At 34.2% G+C, this 18,923-nt stretch overlaps 1 protein-coding gene across 1 annotated transcript; it reads left to right on the top strand.

Annotated features, from left to right (window-relative positions):
- Nucleotides 1-5,219: 5,219 nt before the first annotated feature.
- On the top strand, nucleotides 5,220-9,019 carry LOC149288300 (paired box protein Pax-3-A-like; the record flags this gene model as incomplete). Its single annotated transcript, XM_089492024.1, has 4 exons — nucleotides 5,220-5,304; nucleotides 6,586-6,821; nucleotides 7,937-8,066; nucleotides 8,885-9,019. Coding segments are annotated over exons 1-4 (586 nt in total), but the record flags the coding sequence as incomplete, so codon positions are not given.
- Between the last annotated feature and the right edge of the window lie 9,904 nt (nucleotides 9,020-18,923).

The raw sequence follows: 18,923 nt of genomic DNA on the forward strand, positions 1-18,923 counted from the left end.
GATATATATATATATATACATATTCATACATATATTCACACACATATATATATATACATTCATACATATATACACACACACACATATATATATATATATATAAACACATTCATACATATATATATATATACACACATATAGATATAGATATATATATATACATATTCATACATATATTCACACACATATATATACATTCATACATATATACACACACATACATATATATGTTTATATATATACATTCATACATATATATACACACAAACACACACACTCACATATATATATATATATATATATATATATATATATATATATATATATATATATATATATATATATATATATATATATAATTCATTTGCAATCACTGAACAGTCTCTCCATTTTCTGAATAATTATCCCATCTCGTCATGCCAGAGCCCATCTGATCTGACTCTCTGTTCATATTCTTCTCCAGATAATCCAATTTAAGGTGCACCTGGTTTGGAAACAGTCTGTAATTAGCAGTAACATTTTAGCTCGGTCTATTGGAAAGCGTGAAATCCCTTCTGCTGAGCTGGAAAGGCACAATATAGAGCCCAGGTATTTGTGCAGGATAATTTGGGTGGAATTTTAACTCTTCATTTGTGTGTGTATGTGTGGGGGGATCCTAATTCAGTGTGTGAAAATATTCTCTTTACGGGGGTTCCTTCTGCAAAGTCATAAACTGATGAAAATAAATAACCAGAGACCCTCTGTGAATCTCTATTCCAAATATGCTCAGCCAGTTCTTGACTCACTTCCACCAAAGGACTTTTTGTTGCTCATTATTAAGACAAAACAACTGCAGCTTTCCTTGAACCAAATTTACACCATTCAATACCATTACTTTTTATCCTCCCAAAAAGTCGAAAATCCAAAAAGTTGATACCTTTTATTGGACCAAAAGAAAAAAATGGATAGTCACCAATTTCAATGAGAGGCCTCTTTAATCACTAATAAAAGGCCTCAATAAAAGGTATTAACTTCAACTAAACCCTAAAATAGCTGGATGCTCCAAACATCTCTCTTTACCAATGGGCCAAGATTGGATATCTATCCAAATAAACAATTAACACTCAATAATGAGCTAAGTCTGCTCTGAACACTTGGTGTTAATTTGACCCTCAATTAATATATATATATATATATATATATATATATATATATATATATATATACGATATATTAATTGAGGGTCAAATATATAACAACTTAAAGGCAATATTATATTATGTCAATCAATATGCCAATATCATGTATGATTCCCTCCCCACAACTACTCAGATATTGATGGGCTTAAGAAGGGAAGGCATGGGGGTATCTACACATTCAAGACTTAAACACCATCTTCTAGATTTCTCAGCCTTGTACTCTGATACATTACACATGTCCCTGTTCCCACAAGTAAGAGTGTTTATGGTGATTTGTTGAAAGAGAACTCCATCCAAAATGACATGGGTAATTGTATATAACCAGAACTAATTATGTGGATCCTTGCTGTTTGGTAACATAACTCTGCAAGGGTTACTCTGTATAACAAGGATTGTGAGAGAAAGTCAGTATTAAATTAACAGCAACATACCAACTGATTGGCTTCATGAGACGATATTGAAATTCATATTTTTTTCTTAGCCATATTGGCAGCAGATCTCCAGAAAAACCTTTAGATGGTATTATTTAGATATCATCGATTCTTGCATTAATTTAGTTGGCACTGGCAGTGCCTTAAAGTGAAGAAAGGCTTCCAGCTCCATAACAGAATATGTTTCTTACACCAAAACAGACACTGAGGATAACCATCAGTAAATATGAGTTGGTAACTAATAAGGATATTGTAGAGGAGAATTGCTTTGTTAGATAATGTATTACACTCAAAATATATATTGTATACATTTTGCCACACAGTCATAGAGTGATGGTAAAGAAAAAGTGTATTTAACGTTGCAATTGTATGACATCTGGAGAGTCCCAACATCACTGGTGGATTGCTTAATGGAAGTGAATATTGAAGACCTTTGTTGATAGACCTTCATAATTCAGTTGGTTTAGAAGATGCTCTGGTGCAATGCAACCTTTACCTACTGCTTAGTTAATAAATCAATGATAAACCCTCTGATTCAGCTCCAGCATTAATTAAATATAATTCAATGAAAGTACTTGAAAATATATACGTATTATATATGAATGTATTTAAATGAAGTTTATCAACATTTAAAACTGTAAAATCACAAACTGTCTTTGTTTCAATATTAACATTGTATTAACATTCACACAGGATTCACTTGTTTCATAACCATTGATGCATCTATGTTGATAGCTCCAGAATTGTTCTATTTTGCCTTGGTTAACATGGGCCATCTTTTCTTAGTCTGCTTCAACAGTTGCAATTTAAGTAATTCAGCAAAATGCCAACACAAACAATGAAATATCATGCAATCTGATCACACTATAAAGGCATTAATTCAAATTGAATTTTGTATTTAAAGACCATATGAATCTGGTTGCAGTCAAGCTCCAGGACAGGTTTATTTACAATCTTTTAGAAGTGGTAGGCAATGGAGCAACTGAGAAGGTTATGCCACATTAACATCAGACCCAGTCATGTGGTTCTGAGAAAGCATCCAAGCATTATGTGTGGTCCTGCTTCTATCTGCGTCTCTCAGACATACCCAAACTTTGTTTTCAATCTTTATATATATACCAATTGCTAAAGTTGACTTAGTCTACCAGGCATGATAGGACATCTTACCTTCCCTTATCTATAACAGGTGCATGTAAAGTGCTGTGCAAATTGAGACACATTAGATTAAGCAAGAGGTGGCAGATACTGTATGTTGTGAACCTCTTCTAATAGGACAGTGTTACATGACCTTAAAGAAGAAACCAAAGAACCCTTAGCAGATTTAAAGTTTGGGTCACGTTTTCCGTTTATTTTGCAACAACCCATCAGTACCTGTTTTTTTGTCACATGTCAATTAAGTGATATCAGTCAACATGACTAGGAATGATGTTTCTGATATAACAATATTCAAAATCGGCAATAATAATCACACATATGTCACAATCGCACAGACTGAGCTTACAATCTATTATGATCAACCAGTTTATCTATCAAGTTATGCTCTCATAATTTGGTAACTTGGTTAATATGAAGCAGTATACATTAACACGAATACAATGAATACATTGTTTTGGATACATGTTTATAGATATACAAACTATTGTTTCTTGGTATTTGTAACATTTATCCAGTAGGTATAATACTTTACAAGTGATCGATTGCTTTTAGTATTAGTTTTAGTCATAGCTTGCAGGTCATGGTATAGTATATACAACCTTTTTTATTGCTGGATATAAAGAAGCAGTTTACTATTAATTGGAAAAAAACACACAAGGCACAATTCGAGAGAGAGAAAGAGAGAGAGAGAGAGAGAGAGAGAGAGAGGGTGTCTATGTTCAACTACTATATAACTAATTTTATATTCAACTGAAAATAAGGATGATTCAGTCCCAAATAAAGTAATCGCAGCTCTTTGGCAGATTGCCTGTTCTTGCTTGCTTTGTTGCCACCCTCTGACTTGTGGAACTTTGAATTGATCTTGTTTTTTTAAGTTGAAATGTTCACGTGATGAATCCACTTGGCACAGTGTGATGTTACATGAGTGTGAGTAATTCCCTCTTCTTGAAGCCATATCTGTACATTCTGGAGAGTAATTCATTTTCATTAAAATATATTGCAACAGATTGCAGCTGCCAGGCTAACAGTAGAAACAAAATCACACACACACACACACACACACATATATATATATATATATATATATATACACAAACATTATAGATATATATATATATATCTATATATATACACACACACATATCTATATCTATCTATCTATCTATCTATCTATCTATCTATCTATATATATATATATATATATATATATATATATATATGGGGGTATCAATCTCATCACTGACAAGGTGAATAAAGCTCTAAAGACAATATTTTGTTTGGGGGAATAGGAGCCTTTAACTGTTTAATACCCAGAAAATACACATTGATGTGTGAAACTTTACATGCCTTCGCCTGCACTTTAAGCGTTAATTCTAGAGGTCATTGTTTCTTTTATTTCAAAGGGGAAAAAAACTGAATGTTTTTTTCTCGTGCTTTTGATTGATTAAGGCTGTGAATGAGTTCAGTAGTAAGAGTGACAGTCACTTGAATAGCCTTTTGCAAATAAAAAGAGCTCTAGAAAACAGGGCTGCTCTTCTGTGTGTAAGGAAAGCTAGTTCGCTGGCACTTACCATGTTATAAATAAATGCACACTCACAATGGCACCTTATTTAAAGAGAGACAGTCTTTACAACCTTCCTGGCGTCATCTCCTGCTGGGGATCCTCCATCCACTGCCTAAACTCCTCTCCTTTTATTTATCCAGGACTCGGGGCTGAATGCTACTATAAATTCCTTTCAACAAATGCTATGTGAAAATACACCCACTGTGGGAGAAAAAACCCCCACTCCTGCCCATCTTCACACTACAGCCAGAAAGAGATCAAGAACATCCAAAAAGCTTATGATCACACGGATTAATAGATATGAGAGGTGTATATGATAAGTGACCCTGTACTGTATCTCGCCCGTGCTGCAGGGAGCAGTAGTACAGGTGCCCTCTGCAGTCAAGGGGTTACATGCCCATTGGAGCGACCAAGTAGCCTCTTGAAGTTCCTCCTGTCCGGGTAATAGAGAAGACTCTTCATCAGCAGCAGCGGGGAATGCTCGAAGTGGCCCTGGAGCAAAGGCCTCGATGTTAATGGATGGGAAGAGAAAGTAAAAGATTCCCACCAATCAGAAGCGTCTTCTCAAGACGGGACAGGCCCCTCGCTGGCCAATAGCAGCCCAGTGCTCCTGATGCAGCCTTGGTTGAAAGAACTAATAAATACTCCAGAGGAGGGCTGCTTCTCATTCTGCATCAACAACAAGCTGCTGTCTCACCTCGGACCCGAGCTGCAGTCTGGGCACCTCCTCACCCCAACTTCTTCTTCACACCCCAGGAGTCTGAGCAGGAGGGGCAGAAAGCTGTTACCCACACAGGGGCAGGGCACTCACTGGACTTGCCCTCACCATAAGGCTGGCAACTGTCTTTGCAAAGGGCTACCTGGATCTAACATTGGGAGATTTTACCCAAAATGACAAGCCTGGCTGGAGCTGTACCAAGAATGATGAGACCAGCTCCTGGACAGAATTACCCACGGAGTGGATTTCCCCTGGAAGGTAAACACTGCATACTGTGCCACTCTGTCTTAACTGGAATAACCTATCTTTCATCCCATCTACTATATATATATATATATATATATATACAACATAATTTATTAATATATAATTTCTTAAATATCCTTAATAATAAACTTAAAGAAGTAATGTTTGAACAACATATAATAACCCTATTACTGACAATTTTAATTATTTTACGGGATTAGGTGATTTACTGTTTAAAATCCTTATATATGACATACATTTCTTAAGTATGCTTGATCTTTAAATTAGTATTAGAATGCTAAGTAAAAAGTAATATTTGCACAATATACCATAACCCTATTACTTTAGGGTTAGGTAACACAGTGTCAATATATATATATCATAATTGATTTTATTAAGTTTAAGAATTAACTTGGTATTATTACACAAAATACAAAAGTAATTTTCGTACAATATATAATGACCCTATAACTGTTAAAAGGCAATTTGAATTATTTTAGGGTTAGGTAAATTAATGTAAAAAATCCCATATATATATATATATATATATATATATATATATATATATACATCAATGTGCACATGTATATCTGTATAAACACGTAATTGTAGTCATGTCTCAGACACAGTGCAGAAGGGAAGCCCATTTAATAAATCCCATGAGGTTAGTACATTTTGGATTAGGTAATGATTATTTTATGAAACTGTGAAGACAGGACAGAATACTGTCTGCTCAGCCCATGTCTACTTAATCCAGGAAGGGCCCCTCCACTCTGCCAGTGACAGGCGACTTCTGCACTCCTAGAACTCAGCTTACTACTGATAATATTATATATTATTATTATTATATATTATTATAAATATTTAACACGTTATGTGCAGAGTTGATAATGCAAATTAAAAATAATATTACTACTACCACTACTACTAATAATAACACTAATTAGAAGTTGTTATATAAAATTGTAACAGGTTTCCATTGAAGATATTGAGCAAACTTCTTAAACTTCTTATCTACTTAATGTTTTTATGCTTTTATGTTTTATTAGTTTGATGAGCAGCAGGCAGTCAATTATGTTTATTTCATTATATATATATATATATATATATATATATATATATATATATATATATATATATATATATACATATATTTGTTTTTTCATATATATATATATATATATACACATATATATATATACATATAAATATAGGTCTATATCGATCTGTATGCTTGTGGTGTTATGATGTAAACCGATTAACTATCCACTTGGTGTCTTTTTTAACATACAGTGTCCACTCCTTTAGGCCAAGGCAGGGTGAATCAGCTCGGCGGGGTGTTCATCAATGGCCGGCCGCTACCTAATCACATTAGGCATAAGATAGTAGAGATGGCCCATCACGGCATCAGACCCTGCGTGATCTCTCGCCAGCTCAGGGTGTCCCACGGGTGCGTGTCCAAGATCCTGTGCAGGTACCAGGAGACCGGCTCCATCAGGCCTGGTGCCATCGGGGGCAGCAAGCCCAAGGTGAGGCACATGGCATACCTCAATGTATATAACTTTATATAGAAACATGCGATGCATGGATCGATGGAGACATTTTATGTATGCCGCTGGCAAAATATGTATAGTTACATTTACTACAAACAGAAATTCTGATTAATATTTAATATTTTCTATATTAATCGATATTTATTAATGCCATGCCTAGGGCTGATTTCTCCCGAATTTGCCACTTCAGGTCCAAACTTAACAGTTGTCTGACCCAAGTGTGCCTGGAGATCTGTAACAACTGGGCAATTTACATCTCAGAGTTTGGTTTATAACAAGAGACAATTAATGACAAGATTCCAGGACAAACAAATGGCATTTTTGAGACTGACACTGACCCCATCTCACATTCTGAAATACCTTAATTACCCCAATCTCACCAACAAGGAAATGCATTTTACCTGAACTAAAACTACACTTTTTTATTTTCCTGTTTATTGTACTGTACTATGTACACTATATTATTTTATATTGTATTATTTAATATATTTCTCAAATAATACCAAATATGGCATTTTATTATTATGTATAAGCATAGACACTTATTTCTTCTTTCTTAAATTAACTGTTCGTAACGACGTTCATATAAGTAGTTAAACGGTATTATTTTATTTAAAAACTGTAAATACCTGTAGAGTGTATGTGGAAAAAATGGCATCTTCGTTTTTTTTAACATTATTATAAAACTATTATTATTTATATTATTATTATTATTTATTTTCGTACATACACAAACAGATAAATACATATATAATATTTCTAGCTGTAAAAGGTTCTCCATACATCCTCCAGGCACTCTTGTCAAACAAAATATTTTTTTGTACAGAACCCTTTTCAAATTCATTCTAAAGTACAGAATATTTTTTCTACTTCTGGTATTTCAAGTAACTCGATCACTGAGATTTAAAAAACAAAAATTCTAACAAAGAAAGAAAAAACCTAAACAAATGAAAAGTGATACTTAGTTTTTTGCCTAAGAATTATGTTTTAAGTCCCCAAAATGAAGTGCTAGCAGTGTTCCTTTGTAATTGTATCTATAAAAAAAAGCAAAATAATTTGTGGAATAATTGTATTTTATTTGCATTTTAAAGCAGGTGACCACTCCAGATGTGGAAAAAAAGATTGAAGAGTATAAAAGAGACAACCCTGGTATGTTCAGTTGGGAAATTCGAGATAAATTACTTAAGGACGGAGTATGTGATCGAAATACTGTTCCTTCAGGTACTACATCCATTAATGCTGATAATACAAACCATCCATCTCTATTACACCAGGCACATCACTTAGGCAATAAAAACTATTGATTGCTTCTCTGTGGAGACACTCTTCTCCCGTGGAGCCATCTCAGGCAATGAAATATTAATCACAGTCTGCATTATTGCATGTGGAATATTATTAACCCCATTTAGGTACCCCCCTATCTCCTTGAGGACCAAGCCAAACCTTAAAGTGCTTTTACAGCCATTGAGCATTTTTAAACCAATTAATAACACTGAACGGTCAATTCATACAGAAATTATAAGGAAATAAATATTTCATGATTGTCTTGATGTTTTAAATGAATTCTGTTTATATATATATATATATATATATATATGTATATATATATATTTATTTTTTTTAAACATTATTTTAATGTTCGGGAGTATAGAAATAATTAAAGTTATACTTTTAGATTATTGCGCTTTTATTAATGCATGATTTAATATTTTGATATTTATGTATATATAATTTTTATATACAAGTAATATTTTTTTCAGATAATTCAAAGAGAAATGTATTGTGCTTAATTTTGTAATTACGTAAAAAAAACTACTGGATTACAATATTAGAAGTTTTTCTATAAGGCAGAAAACATGAAATATATAGTAAATCTATTTTTCCTGTTTATTACGGTTTTTTAAATATATATATATATATATATATATATATATATATTTCATTTTTTAACGCTATTAATTAAGAAATGCGGTACACACGGATTGTATGCAGAGAATATTTCTTAATACCCTTGTACTTGTCATGTCATCTACTTCTAGTGAGCTCCATTAGTCGTATCTTGAGAACCAAGTTTGGAAAAGGGGGAGAGGAGGATGTAGAAATGGAAAGAAAGGAACAGGAAGAACACGAAAAGAGGGCAAAACACAGCATTGACGGGATCCTCAGAGAGAGAGGTACAGTGCTGGCACTTCTTATTCTGCTATCGCTGCTCCTAGCGATCATTTCTATGGCTCTGATCTCTGAGTGTAATAATATATACTGTTTATATATATATATATATATATATATATATATATATATATATATATATATATATATATACTGCACCAGTACTTTTATTGATATACTGACATACTGATATTCATTTTTCTGATTCCAAACATCAGGCATCAATGGTATACTACGCTGATTTAGTCAATGTATTAAATTAATGCACGTAAATTGTGAGCTTTAAGTGAAATAGGTTCATTATTGAATTATTTGGTGTCATTTTGTTTAATTGCTGTTTTCTGTTGGTAAAAGTTACAAAATATATACCGGTAGGCGTTGATTAGAAGGGTAACTGTGGCGTTTATTTTAAAAGGAGCAAATGCAGAATCATTGTGTAGTTTGCGTATTATTGTTAAGTCACAATCGTTTATTCTTTCGTTTCAAAAATGATTTAACATGTTTAATGTGAGAAAGGAGAGAATGAGAAATAGAGCTAGGAGAGAGATAGAGAGAGGGGAGAGAGAGAGAGAGAGAGAAAGAAAAGAGAGAATGTAAGAAGGAGAAAAAAGAATGAAATAAATAAATAAATGGTAATAAAGATAATAAAGTACACTTTCGTTTCAGTAGGTTGCTCGCAGACAGAACATACTGTATGATTATTGCGGGTCCTATATATATATATATATATATATATATATATATATATATATATATGGATATAAAGATATACCGGTATATAATGAGCACATCGCTGACTCCCGAGGTGTTTGCGGGTGTAATTGTTGGTAAATGTGTAACTAAGGTGTCAGCTCAATTGTTCCATTTGCACATATTAGCAGAGATCAAAGGGGCTCTATTTCTCCATTTACCTCTTTAGGGACCTGTGTATTGTTATGCAGCCTCTCGTCTGATTGCAGGAGCAGATAGTGGGGTAGGAGGGGGAAGTTGGGGGGGGGGGTTGAGGAAAAAGAAACTTTGCAGAGTCTTAAAGATTAGTTTTAGACTTGAATAGGAAACCGCAGGAGTCCCCAATTCGGTTTGGTGAAGGACTGGAGGAAATACATAACCTCACTGATTTCCTCTAGAAGTGATATTAAATATATCTGAAATTATCATCTGACCCCCCCTGTTAACCCAACCAATTCCTGCTCTCATTCTTCACGTTAAGAAAAGTTCACATGACTTATTAACCCCTTCAGTGCGTTGGCAACTCCTGTAGCACCGAGGCAGCTTATATTGAAATGATATACTTCCTAGAAAATATACAAACTTATTTCAGCTGTTTTAAGGGCTTTGATAATAATTCGATTCCAACAGAAACATTTGTCCTGGAGTAAATTGGAAACAGGAGTTCTCTATTTCCCATCGTATTTTAATGGTATATTTCAGTAAACAAGTTTTGTAAAGTTTTTTTTCGGATGACCAAATATTATTATTATTATTATTATTATTATTATTATTATTACAATAATAATCGTTTATTATAACAATAATAATTGTTTATATGGCAACATAATATTTCGTAGCGCTGTGCAAAACAAGAAGAATAATATATAATATTTTAAGAACTACAATTCTAGAACCGTAAACATAAACAGCTTCTGTCTGTTCTTCTCTGAGGTTTACAGGGGGCCGAAACGTGGATTAGGGAATAGAAATGCTTCTATGTTAATATTATATGTTTTATCGGGAAGTTTTAACGAAGTCATAGAAGTATTTAAGTGTATTATTTGCGAGCGTTGTATATAACAATATAATTTTATATTCACTGAGTTCCAATTGTTATTAATTAGTGATAAATAATTCAGATTACTTAATGATTGATTCTATGGATGACAGGGAGGGTGTAGAATCCTCTCTAAAATTTGGTGACCCTGCATTTCCGTGTAGATTAATCTCGTGGATTTGTTACCTGAACCCATTTATGATTCTTGAACCCATAAACCACTAGAGATTTATTCAATTATTCAGTTTATCACATATGTGTTTATGGGATTTCTGCTGGTCAGTATAGTATTTTTTAAAAAAAAATGATTTTATTTTACTTTTTTGCTGTAGGCTTGTTATTTTTTGGTTCTTACTCCACAATTATAGTGAATTCTCCTACACTGCCTCTGTAATAGTGTTTTTCCAATCTAAGAGCACCGAGGGCTGGGAGATGGGCTTCATAAAAAATAATGATTAGGACTGTGACTCCAGCAGGGTCTCCCCATAGGCATTAGAAGAGACAGAAAGTACCAAATGAGCTGGTCAAACATTTGTACAACTTTTCCAACGATGACAAAGGAGCCTCTCCACACACAATCTACACTTGGAGATGAACTTGATGGACAAAGGGAGGAGAGTCCATTGAAACTCACACTTTAGCTCTGCTCAGACAAAGCTTCAGCTAGGAGCAGCTTGGGGTGGACAAAAGAAGGTCTGCCTTTTATTTAATTCCTCTAGAAAAGAGTGAGAAAACAGCCTTACAAAAGCCCCAGAAAAGACATTATGGGCTTGCAATGAGGGATGAATAATTCAATAGCCGATGCTAGTGAGAGTTTTATGGACTCCACTGTGGAGAAAAAGGGGACATTCTCACCTACAAAATGTCCCTCTTTGCAGAGCCATTGATTGCAATGGAGTATAGGGGCTACTTGTTCTTTTAACCTTTGAAGTGCCACAGATGTGCATACTATAAGAATACGCCTCACCCCTGAATTGTTTACAGGTGTCTTTGCAACTGAAGGGTTAACCTCCATTCCTATAACGAACCCGTGATTGTTAATTATTATTTTTATTACGATCTTTTAATGATTAATTGAATTATTAAAGATGCAATTAGTGCTGAGAAAATTACACAATAATATATATGTGTTATCCGCATTAAAGATTATAATGTTAATAATAAAAACACACATCCCTGATAAATAATAGAAATAAAATAAATTTCACAATAGCCTGTATAGGAAATAAGTTGGGTATATATACATTTTGTCCGAAGACATAATAATATAACACACACATATCTACGTTCCTATAAATGCTTTGCTATAGGATATATATAATACAGTAAATGATCATATGTATAAAGGCAGAAGCAAAATAGCTGGCCAATGTCTTCAGACAAATGGATATTATTAAGGAATGGCTAAGGAACAAGTTTCTGTTTTTGATTGCAGCCCCAACTGCAGAGAAAGAGAAATCTTTCCAAAGCCTGCATAATAAATGCCACCAGCTCTGCTGGAAAACCGTACAATGTTTAAATTCTCCTACTGCCTAAAAGGCATATTAACCCTTTTTGTCAAGTTGGACCTAGAGACCTATGACCTGCTATAAGTCTTGCTTACTCTGGCAATCTGTGTCCCCACTGCTCAATGGTCTATATAGGATGGTTGTATATGATAGTGGTATGTCTAATGGGGTTTATTGCACCAGAAGTCAGGGAGAGGAAATAATTCCCTGCTATGTTATGGTAATATTTTCAGCACCTAATTAGCTTCTGGTTTCCAGTGAGTGGCTATAAGGACAATACTTCATTTATTTTTCACAATGTTATCAACTTGTTCTGGTTCTCTATGATTAATCCTAATCAGTTCCTTAAACTGCACTAGGGATGCCTCTGGCAAAATGTATCAGGATTATTACTGATCCCATTGTAGACACTTTATTATTTTACTAAGAACTCCCAATCACAGGTTCACAGGACAACCAGTTCTTGCAGCAATCAACAATTAAATAAGTAATGCTTTTGGCAAATTGTTCCCTTTTTGTAATCTTTCTATCAAATTAATTGAATTGAAAAGCCCAAAAGCCAATAAGTGAATTTTTTAAAACCAGATTCAGTTGTCTTTAATTCATAGGATGCAGCAGTAATTCGGTGATCTGGCTATTTAGTGATCTTTTTTGTTTGTCTGTTTTGATTTTGTAGGTTGCATCACACTATTAGTAATATTAATAACATTGAAACATCTAAATCTGTTTGTTATTTGGGGGCTTTACACCCCATAGGGATCCTGCCTAGTGCCTACCACTTAACTGAGAATATCTTTTTTCATTAACTGTCCACTCTGTAGGCTTTGAAGAAAAACTCGGGTGATGTAAATATCTCCGACCTGCTCAGTGTGATATTTACAGCCCTTGTGAGTGTATTATGGAGCTACCAGCTGAATGCCCCTCTCTGTTCCCCCATGCAGAGTAAAACTGGCCCCCAGGCGGCGTCACAATGCATTTGTCCCAAGTCAGGCGCTTTACCCCAATAGGCTCTGTGCAAACTCTTCCCAAACTCAGAGCTCTTGTAGGCAGATTAAATTGGCTCCTTTCTTCCTTTCTCACTTTCATCTTGAACTATACCCGCCCTCTATGGCCCCAGGCAAACATTCGTGAAATTTCTGCAGCCTCCCTTTATTCTTTTTTTTTATTATTATTTAACCCCTTCTCATCCATTAGAGTCACTTTGATTGCACAATGTCCACAAGATCTATTTGCTGACAGTGTATAGGTTGCGCTAGCAAAGTTAACCCTTCATGTATTCGTTTGAAATGATATGCTACAGCCCATGAGATATGTTGGACCAAATATACCGTACTTTATATTATAGGTTATGCAGTCCAGACCCTAAACACGAGAGCAGGATGATCTTTAAAACTCTGACTCTTGTGTACTGCAATTCTCAGTATTCTCAGCCAGGCTAAGTTAAAGTCTATAAATATTTGAGTTCCATTCCCTGGATATGGGGAACGGTATAGACACATTAAGAAATGTAGAAAAACCAAAATAATCAGACGAGATAAATATAACTGTTTTGAAGACAAAAAGGCATCAGTGGCAGCTTTGTGCCTAGTGGCTGCTTTTAGCCTGGGCATTTTTGCATGATGTGGTCATAGGGTGACGACAGACCAAAGCTGTGTACAGGACACGCGACTGTCAAGCCATAGTTTAAATATTTAGCTGCCACCTGACAATCAGTCACTTGTTCCCTGGCTTTGATGTGTCTGCCCTGAGATGAGCTCAGTCTTGTGCAGGGTTGATGGTTATCATGAAACAGTTCACTGAAGACAACGATCTTATACATGTGCAACAAGTTAATTATTACCATCAGCTTAATCATTACCCCCATTGCCAGTTTAGTGTAAACTATTGCCAGTTTAGTGTAAACCGTTTAGTGTAAACTATTGATTAATTCATCCATATACTTACGGTATATAGTTCTTATCTGGGCAAAGTAAAAGTTAGGGAGGTATACTGCAGTCCAAAGCAAGAGGAGAGCCACAATTTATTTATCCCTGGTGAACTGCAAAAGATCTATTACCGAATATTTAAACGGCTTTAAATCCTTTACTGGAAAGTTTAAATACACTCAAAACAGTCATTATATTTAGTCTGATTTACTCCAGCCTATCTATCCAGTATATATATATTTGTATATACATATATATATATATACGTGTATATAAGTGGATGTGTGTGTGTGTGAAGCACAATGACTACTCGCTAACGTATGTGTTCTGATATATAATAATATTATATTAATAATATAATAATATAATTTTATAAAATTATAAAAAAGTTAATAGGGTTTAGTCGCACAACTGTCGATCGTTATCCGCTTATGGCAGTAATATGTAAAGACTCAATTTCCCCGAATCGTTTGCACGTCTTTAACGATAAAAATATAATTTCTGCTATTTATTAAACATCTCTCAAGCGCAAAAGAGATAACGGGCGTAAAATAGTGCCACGGTGCAAAGGCAAGATTTAAGGAAAAACATGTATTTTTCTTTTAAAAATACGTCTAAATTCTTTTTTTGGTTATTTCACATTTGTGCCAAACGAAATGCAATTTTAAATGGTTTAAACATAGAAAACTGTGTTGAAATAGCGATTCCTGATACCAGAAAACGATGTAATCGCGCGTATACGGGAAAGTGCAATTTCGGACAATATAAATAGTGATCTACACTTCAAATTTCATAATTAATAATATAAATAACAACATTGAAAAAGTGCAAGAATTTAATAAATGACAGAGGATTCCTGAAATAATAAAGTATTAATTTGTATATTTGTACATAATATATATACAGCAGCCATAACAGGTACATTACAAACGTCTTCTGAAAGGGAAAGCACAATTAGAACATTATTATAACATTTAATCTGTCAGTACTAATTATTGGTATTTTATGGTTTATATTTTGGTAACTTAAACTGGGAGCATTTTTTTGGATAGATCTACTAGTATATTATGTTAGAAATCCTACCTATACTAACTCCCTATACATGTTACATATAGGTTATAAAGTACAATGTTGCCACGAATGACCCTGTAGAGTTAATGCCAACCACATTATTCAATGTAAAATAAATTGTATTTTATAAAATATCAGAGTCAGGATAAAACCAATTACATTTCTAAACACAAGCTACCAGGATTAATTATAAACTGGTTAGACACATAGCTGCATCGGTTCTATAATTGATTATAGCCGCATTATGACACATTCCTACAAACAGGTTAAAATTAATTGTGCATCAGTTCCTAAATGCCCCCTATAGAGAAATGACAATTGGCTGCAGATGATACCACCAAACCTATATAAAAATCTGTCATTCTTTAACACTGTTGGCTACACCACAGGAAAGCATAATTATTTCATGATTTGTAGCCTTCTTCTTTCATTAAGTGCTGCAAAAGCATGCCTTTGAAGATCGCTGGTAACTGAAGGGTTAATTGTGCCATTCAGGTTTCTGGTAAATAGCAAAGTGTCAAATAAAAGATTATGTTTAACAGCTTGAGAAGATATTGCAATTACCCCCATATAGCACCCCCTCCAGGAAGTCAGTGCTCAAGGCTCAGTGGCAGGAACCCCCTCCCAGAAGACTCTCCATAAGTGCCCTGGGCTGGGGAAATGGAGCAGAACTGCAATCTGCTCTCTGCTTCATTTAAAAAGAAATGGAGTGAATCCTTGAGACCTATATCTCAGGCCCTGAGTACCTGTCACTTTCAGTCCTTACTGGATTATTATTATTAATAGTATTGGTATTATTATAGGTATTATTTTAGGTATTATTATTCTTACCTTTTATTTATATAGCAGCTTCTTACACTACAGTACTTTCATTCATGGAGAGGGCATGACAAACAAGAACTGAAAGACTAAGACAATAGATACATATTATTTTTATTATTCCCAGAGGCTCTTAAGGTTACTTGGAGACTCCAATTCCCAGCAAGCCGGGCCCTTGCTTTAGCATACCCAAGTGCTATAGCCCAGAGGAGGAATGGTAGGGTTCAACACAGAACTAAAATGGTTATAGGATAACACAAGAAATATTCTATTTTTAGTTATGGTCACTCCAATAAAATTATTTATTTTGGAATAGTATTAAAATTTAATTATGAGTATGTTTACAGAACTGGCAACAATAAAAAAAATACTTGGGGTCAATCTATAAAGACCCTGAGAGTTAAACGCACTTTTGCCCTAACAAATTATGATTTGGCTCCATGTTGGTCCTGTAAGGCAAATTGTCGCATGTATGATATGTCATCATCACTTGAATGTTCCACAATACCTCCCAGAATTAGCACAACACTAGAGATGTCTTATGGTTTATTCTTCTAAGATAATAATGAATTTATCCTTCCAACCAATGACTAGCCTACATTCTACTTACATAGAATATGTAATAGCTCGATCTATCCTTGTACCACTAAAGGGGAGTTATCAGGAGAGTTTTGGTTTCAATTCTCTTAATTCACTATACATAACGAAGGGACATCACTAGCATGTTTCTACAGTATAAAGGGCTGAGCTGGCCCTGTATAATGTATAATTCAATGGAAGAGGAGAGTTTGATGAAATCTCACTAATCTAACTATACAACATCCAGACCCAACCAGGCTCTTCTTGCAGCAGAAGCTCTCATGGGTTGGACCTTCATAATATATAGTGTACTCAAGGAGCTGAGAGCACAGCTTTCCCTTTAATGAATAGACCCCTAAACCGAACAGTAGAATTAATCTAAACACACACTTTAACAGTGTAAATGAACGAGTTGCCCTTATTTTACCAAACCTTTGATCAGATTAGATACTCACTGTTCTGATTGGGATTTCAATCTTAGTGTGACAGTAGATATTTTTAAATGTATGAAAAATAGGCAAGTGCTTATAGTTGCTCTTTTAGTTTTTTTTACCACCTAATCTCTAACATTTGTTTTACAACTAGGTATTAAAATGTGAAAAGGATGTTTTAAAGTTTTGCTGGCCAAATATTGATTAAGTAGTTGTTTGTTGATGCTTTTGTCACTACTCAAAAGGGCAGCGGCTTTGCCTCTTGTGTTTTAGTTGCTTTTGTTATTGGTTCTTAATGAGATCAAAGGGAGATCATTTCAATGTATCTGACTTGGAAAATCCTATTTGACCACTAAACCCTATTGTAGATTTTTGGCTGATCTTGGGGTTGTCTGTAAGTAGATCCTGGTTAATTATGCTCTCATTATGCTCTCCATGGTGAAATTATTTTGTCAAAAGGAATATTTGATTTCATTTATAGCAATGCTGTAGAATTGTATTCCCCATGTGAAAGAATTACTTTTCCCCCAAAAACATTTGTTTGAGACTTATTAATATTTTTCCCATTTCTTTGGATAATTAGTTGTTATAATTCTGTAGTTTGGATTTGCTGACATCTATATTATGGATTTATTATATATTTTTTTAAATTAACAAACATGGATATTTAATGATTTGAAGTCATTGTACCTATAGCTGTACTGATGTGATAATGTTTGCTCCTGAAAACACATAAGCGCTTTAATCTCTCTGTGTTGTTGATATTCAGAGTAGATTGTATTATATATAAGGAGTCTCTCTGTTGCAAGTGCTGTGAGATGTTTTGTTCTTTATATCTCTATGGCAATTTTGTTGCATAATCTGTTTATTAACCTATGTTTGATATGGGAGCACAGGATGTAGTCATGTAAAATAAGATAAGTAGATAGTAGTGATCTGACCAATTACCCACTTTAAATGGCATCACTGTTTTAACAGTCTTGTATAAACAAACAATGACCTTTGATGGATTTCTGCACATAAATAGGTAGGGCAGATATAAGGCCAAGCTACATTACTCTTGTACCAGAAGACATCTAAAAGTAAAATACATAGCAATATTTTGCTACTTGTATCCTTTAAAAAATACATTTAAAGCATGTATTTTATACTGTAAACTAGGCCAGTACTTCCAGTTTTTAACCCAGCCACATATCATTTTAACATATTATTTGAACCATATATTTGTAATGTCATACACCTATCATAATGGATCGGTAAGGGTACCGTCTGGCTTTTTCTACTGGATAAATAGACCTATCAACATAAAGTCATTTAGACCATGAGCTGGTCAGCCTGTAGAACTTCAATCCCATTTTCTGATGAAGGATCCTTTTCCATTAAGATACAAGAAGCTGTCTCCTGTTCAGTCTACCATGACTACATTTTTCTACATGACTAAGTAACAAATGTGTTATTGATAAATCTGAAATATTAAGAAAATTAGCAACAAATAGGTGCAGTTTCAGTGGTGCAGACTTTTAACCACAGAACTGTTTTCTGTGCATTTCTGATGGTTATGGCTGTCTCTGTATCAATATTCAGATGTGCTCTAGGCTTAATTTTTGTTTGTTCTTGATGATGACATCATTATGTCAAAATACACTTTTGTTTGTAAATCCTCACCAAATAACATGTTCATGAATGTTTTCAGACATTTTTCGACACATAATAATTCATTTTTCTGCAAAAGAGATTTCTCTCCAACTGTAGTTGTTGAACTAGAAACCCGTATTCCAAAGAGAGAGGCATCTTTTGATCCTCGTGCT

This window comes from Sceloporus occidentalis, unplaced genomic scaffold, assembly GCF_023333645.1.
Source record: "Sceloporus occidentalis isolate IW3139 unplaced genomic scaffold, rSceOcc1.0.p SCAF_53, whole genome shotgun sequence".
In the NCBI taxonomy this organism is placed as follows: domain Eukaryota; kingdom Metazoa; phylum Chordata; class Lepidosauria; order Squamata; family Phrynosomatidae; genus Sceloporus; species Sceloporus occidentalis.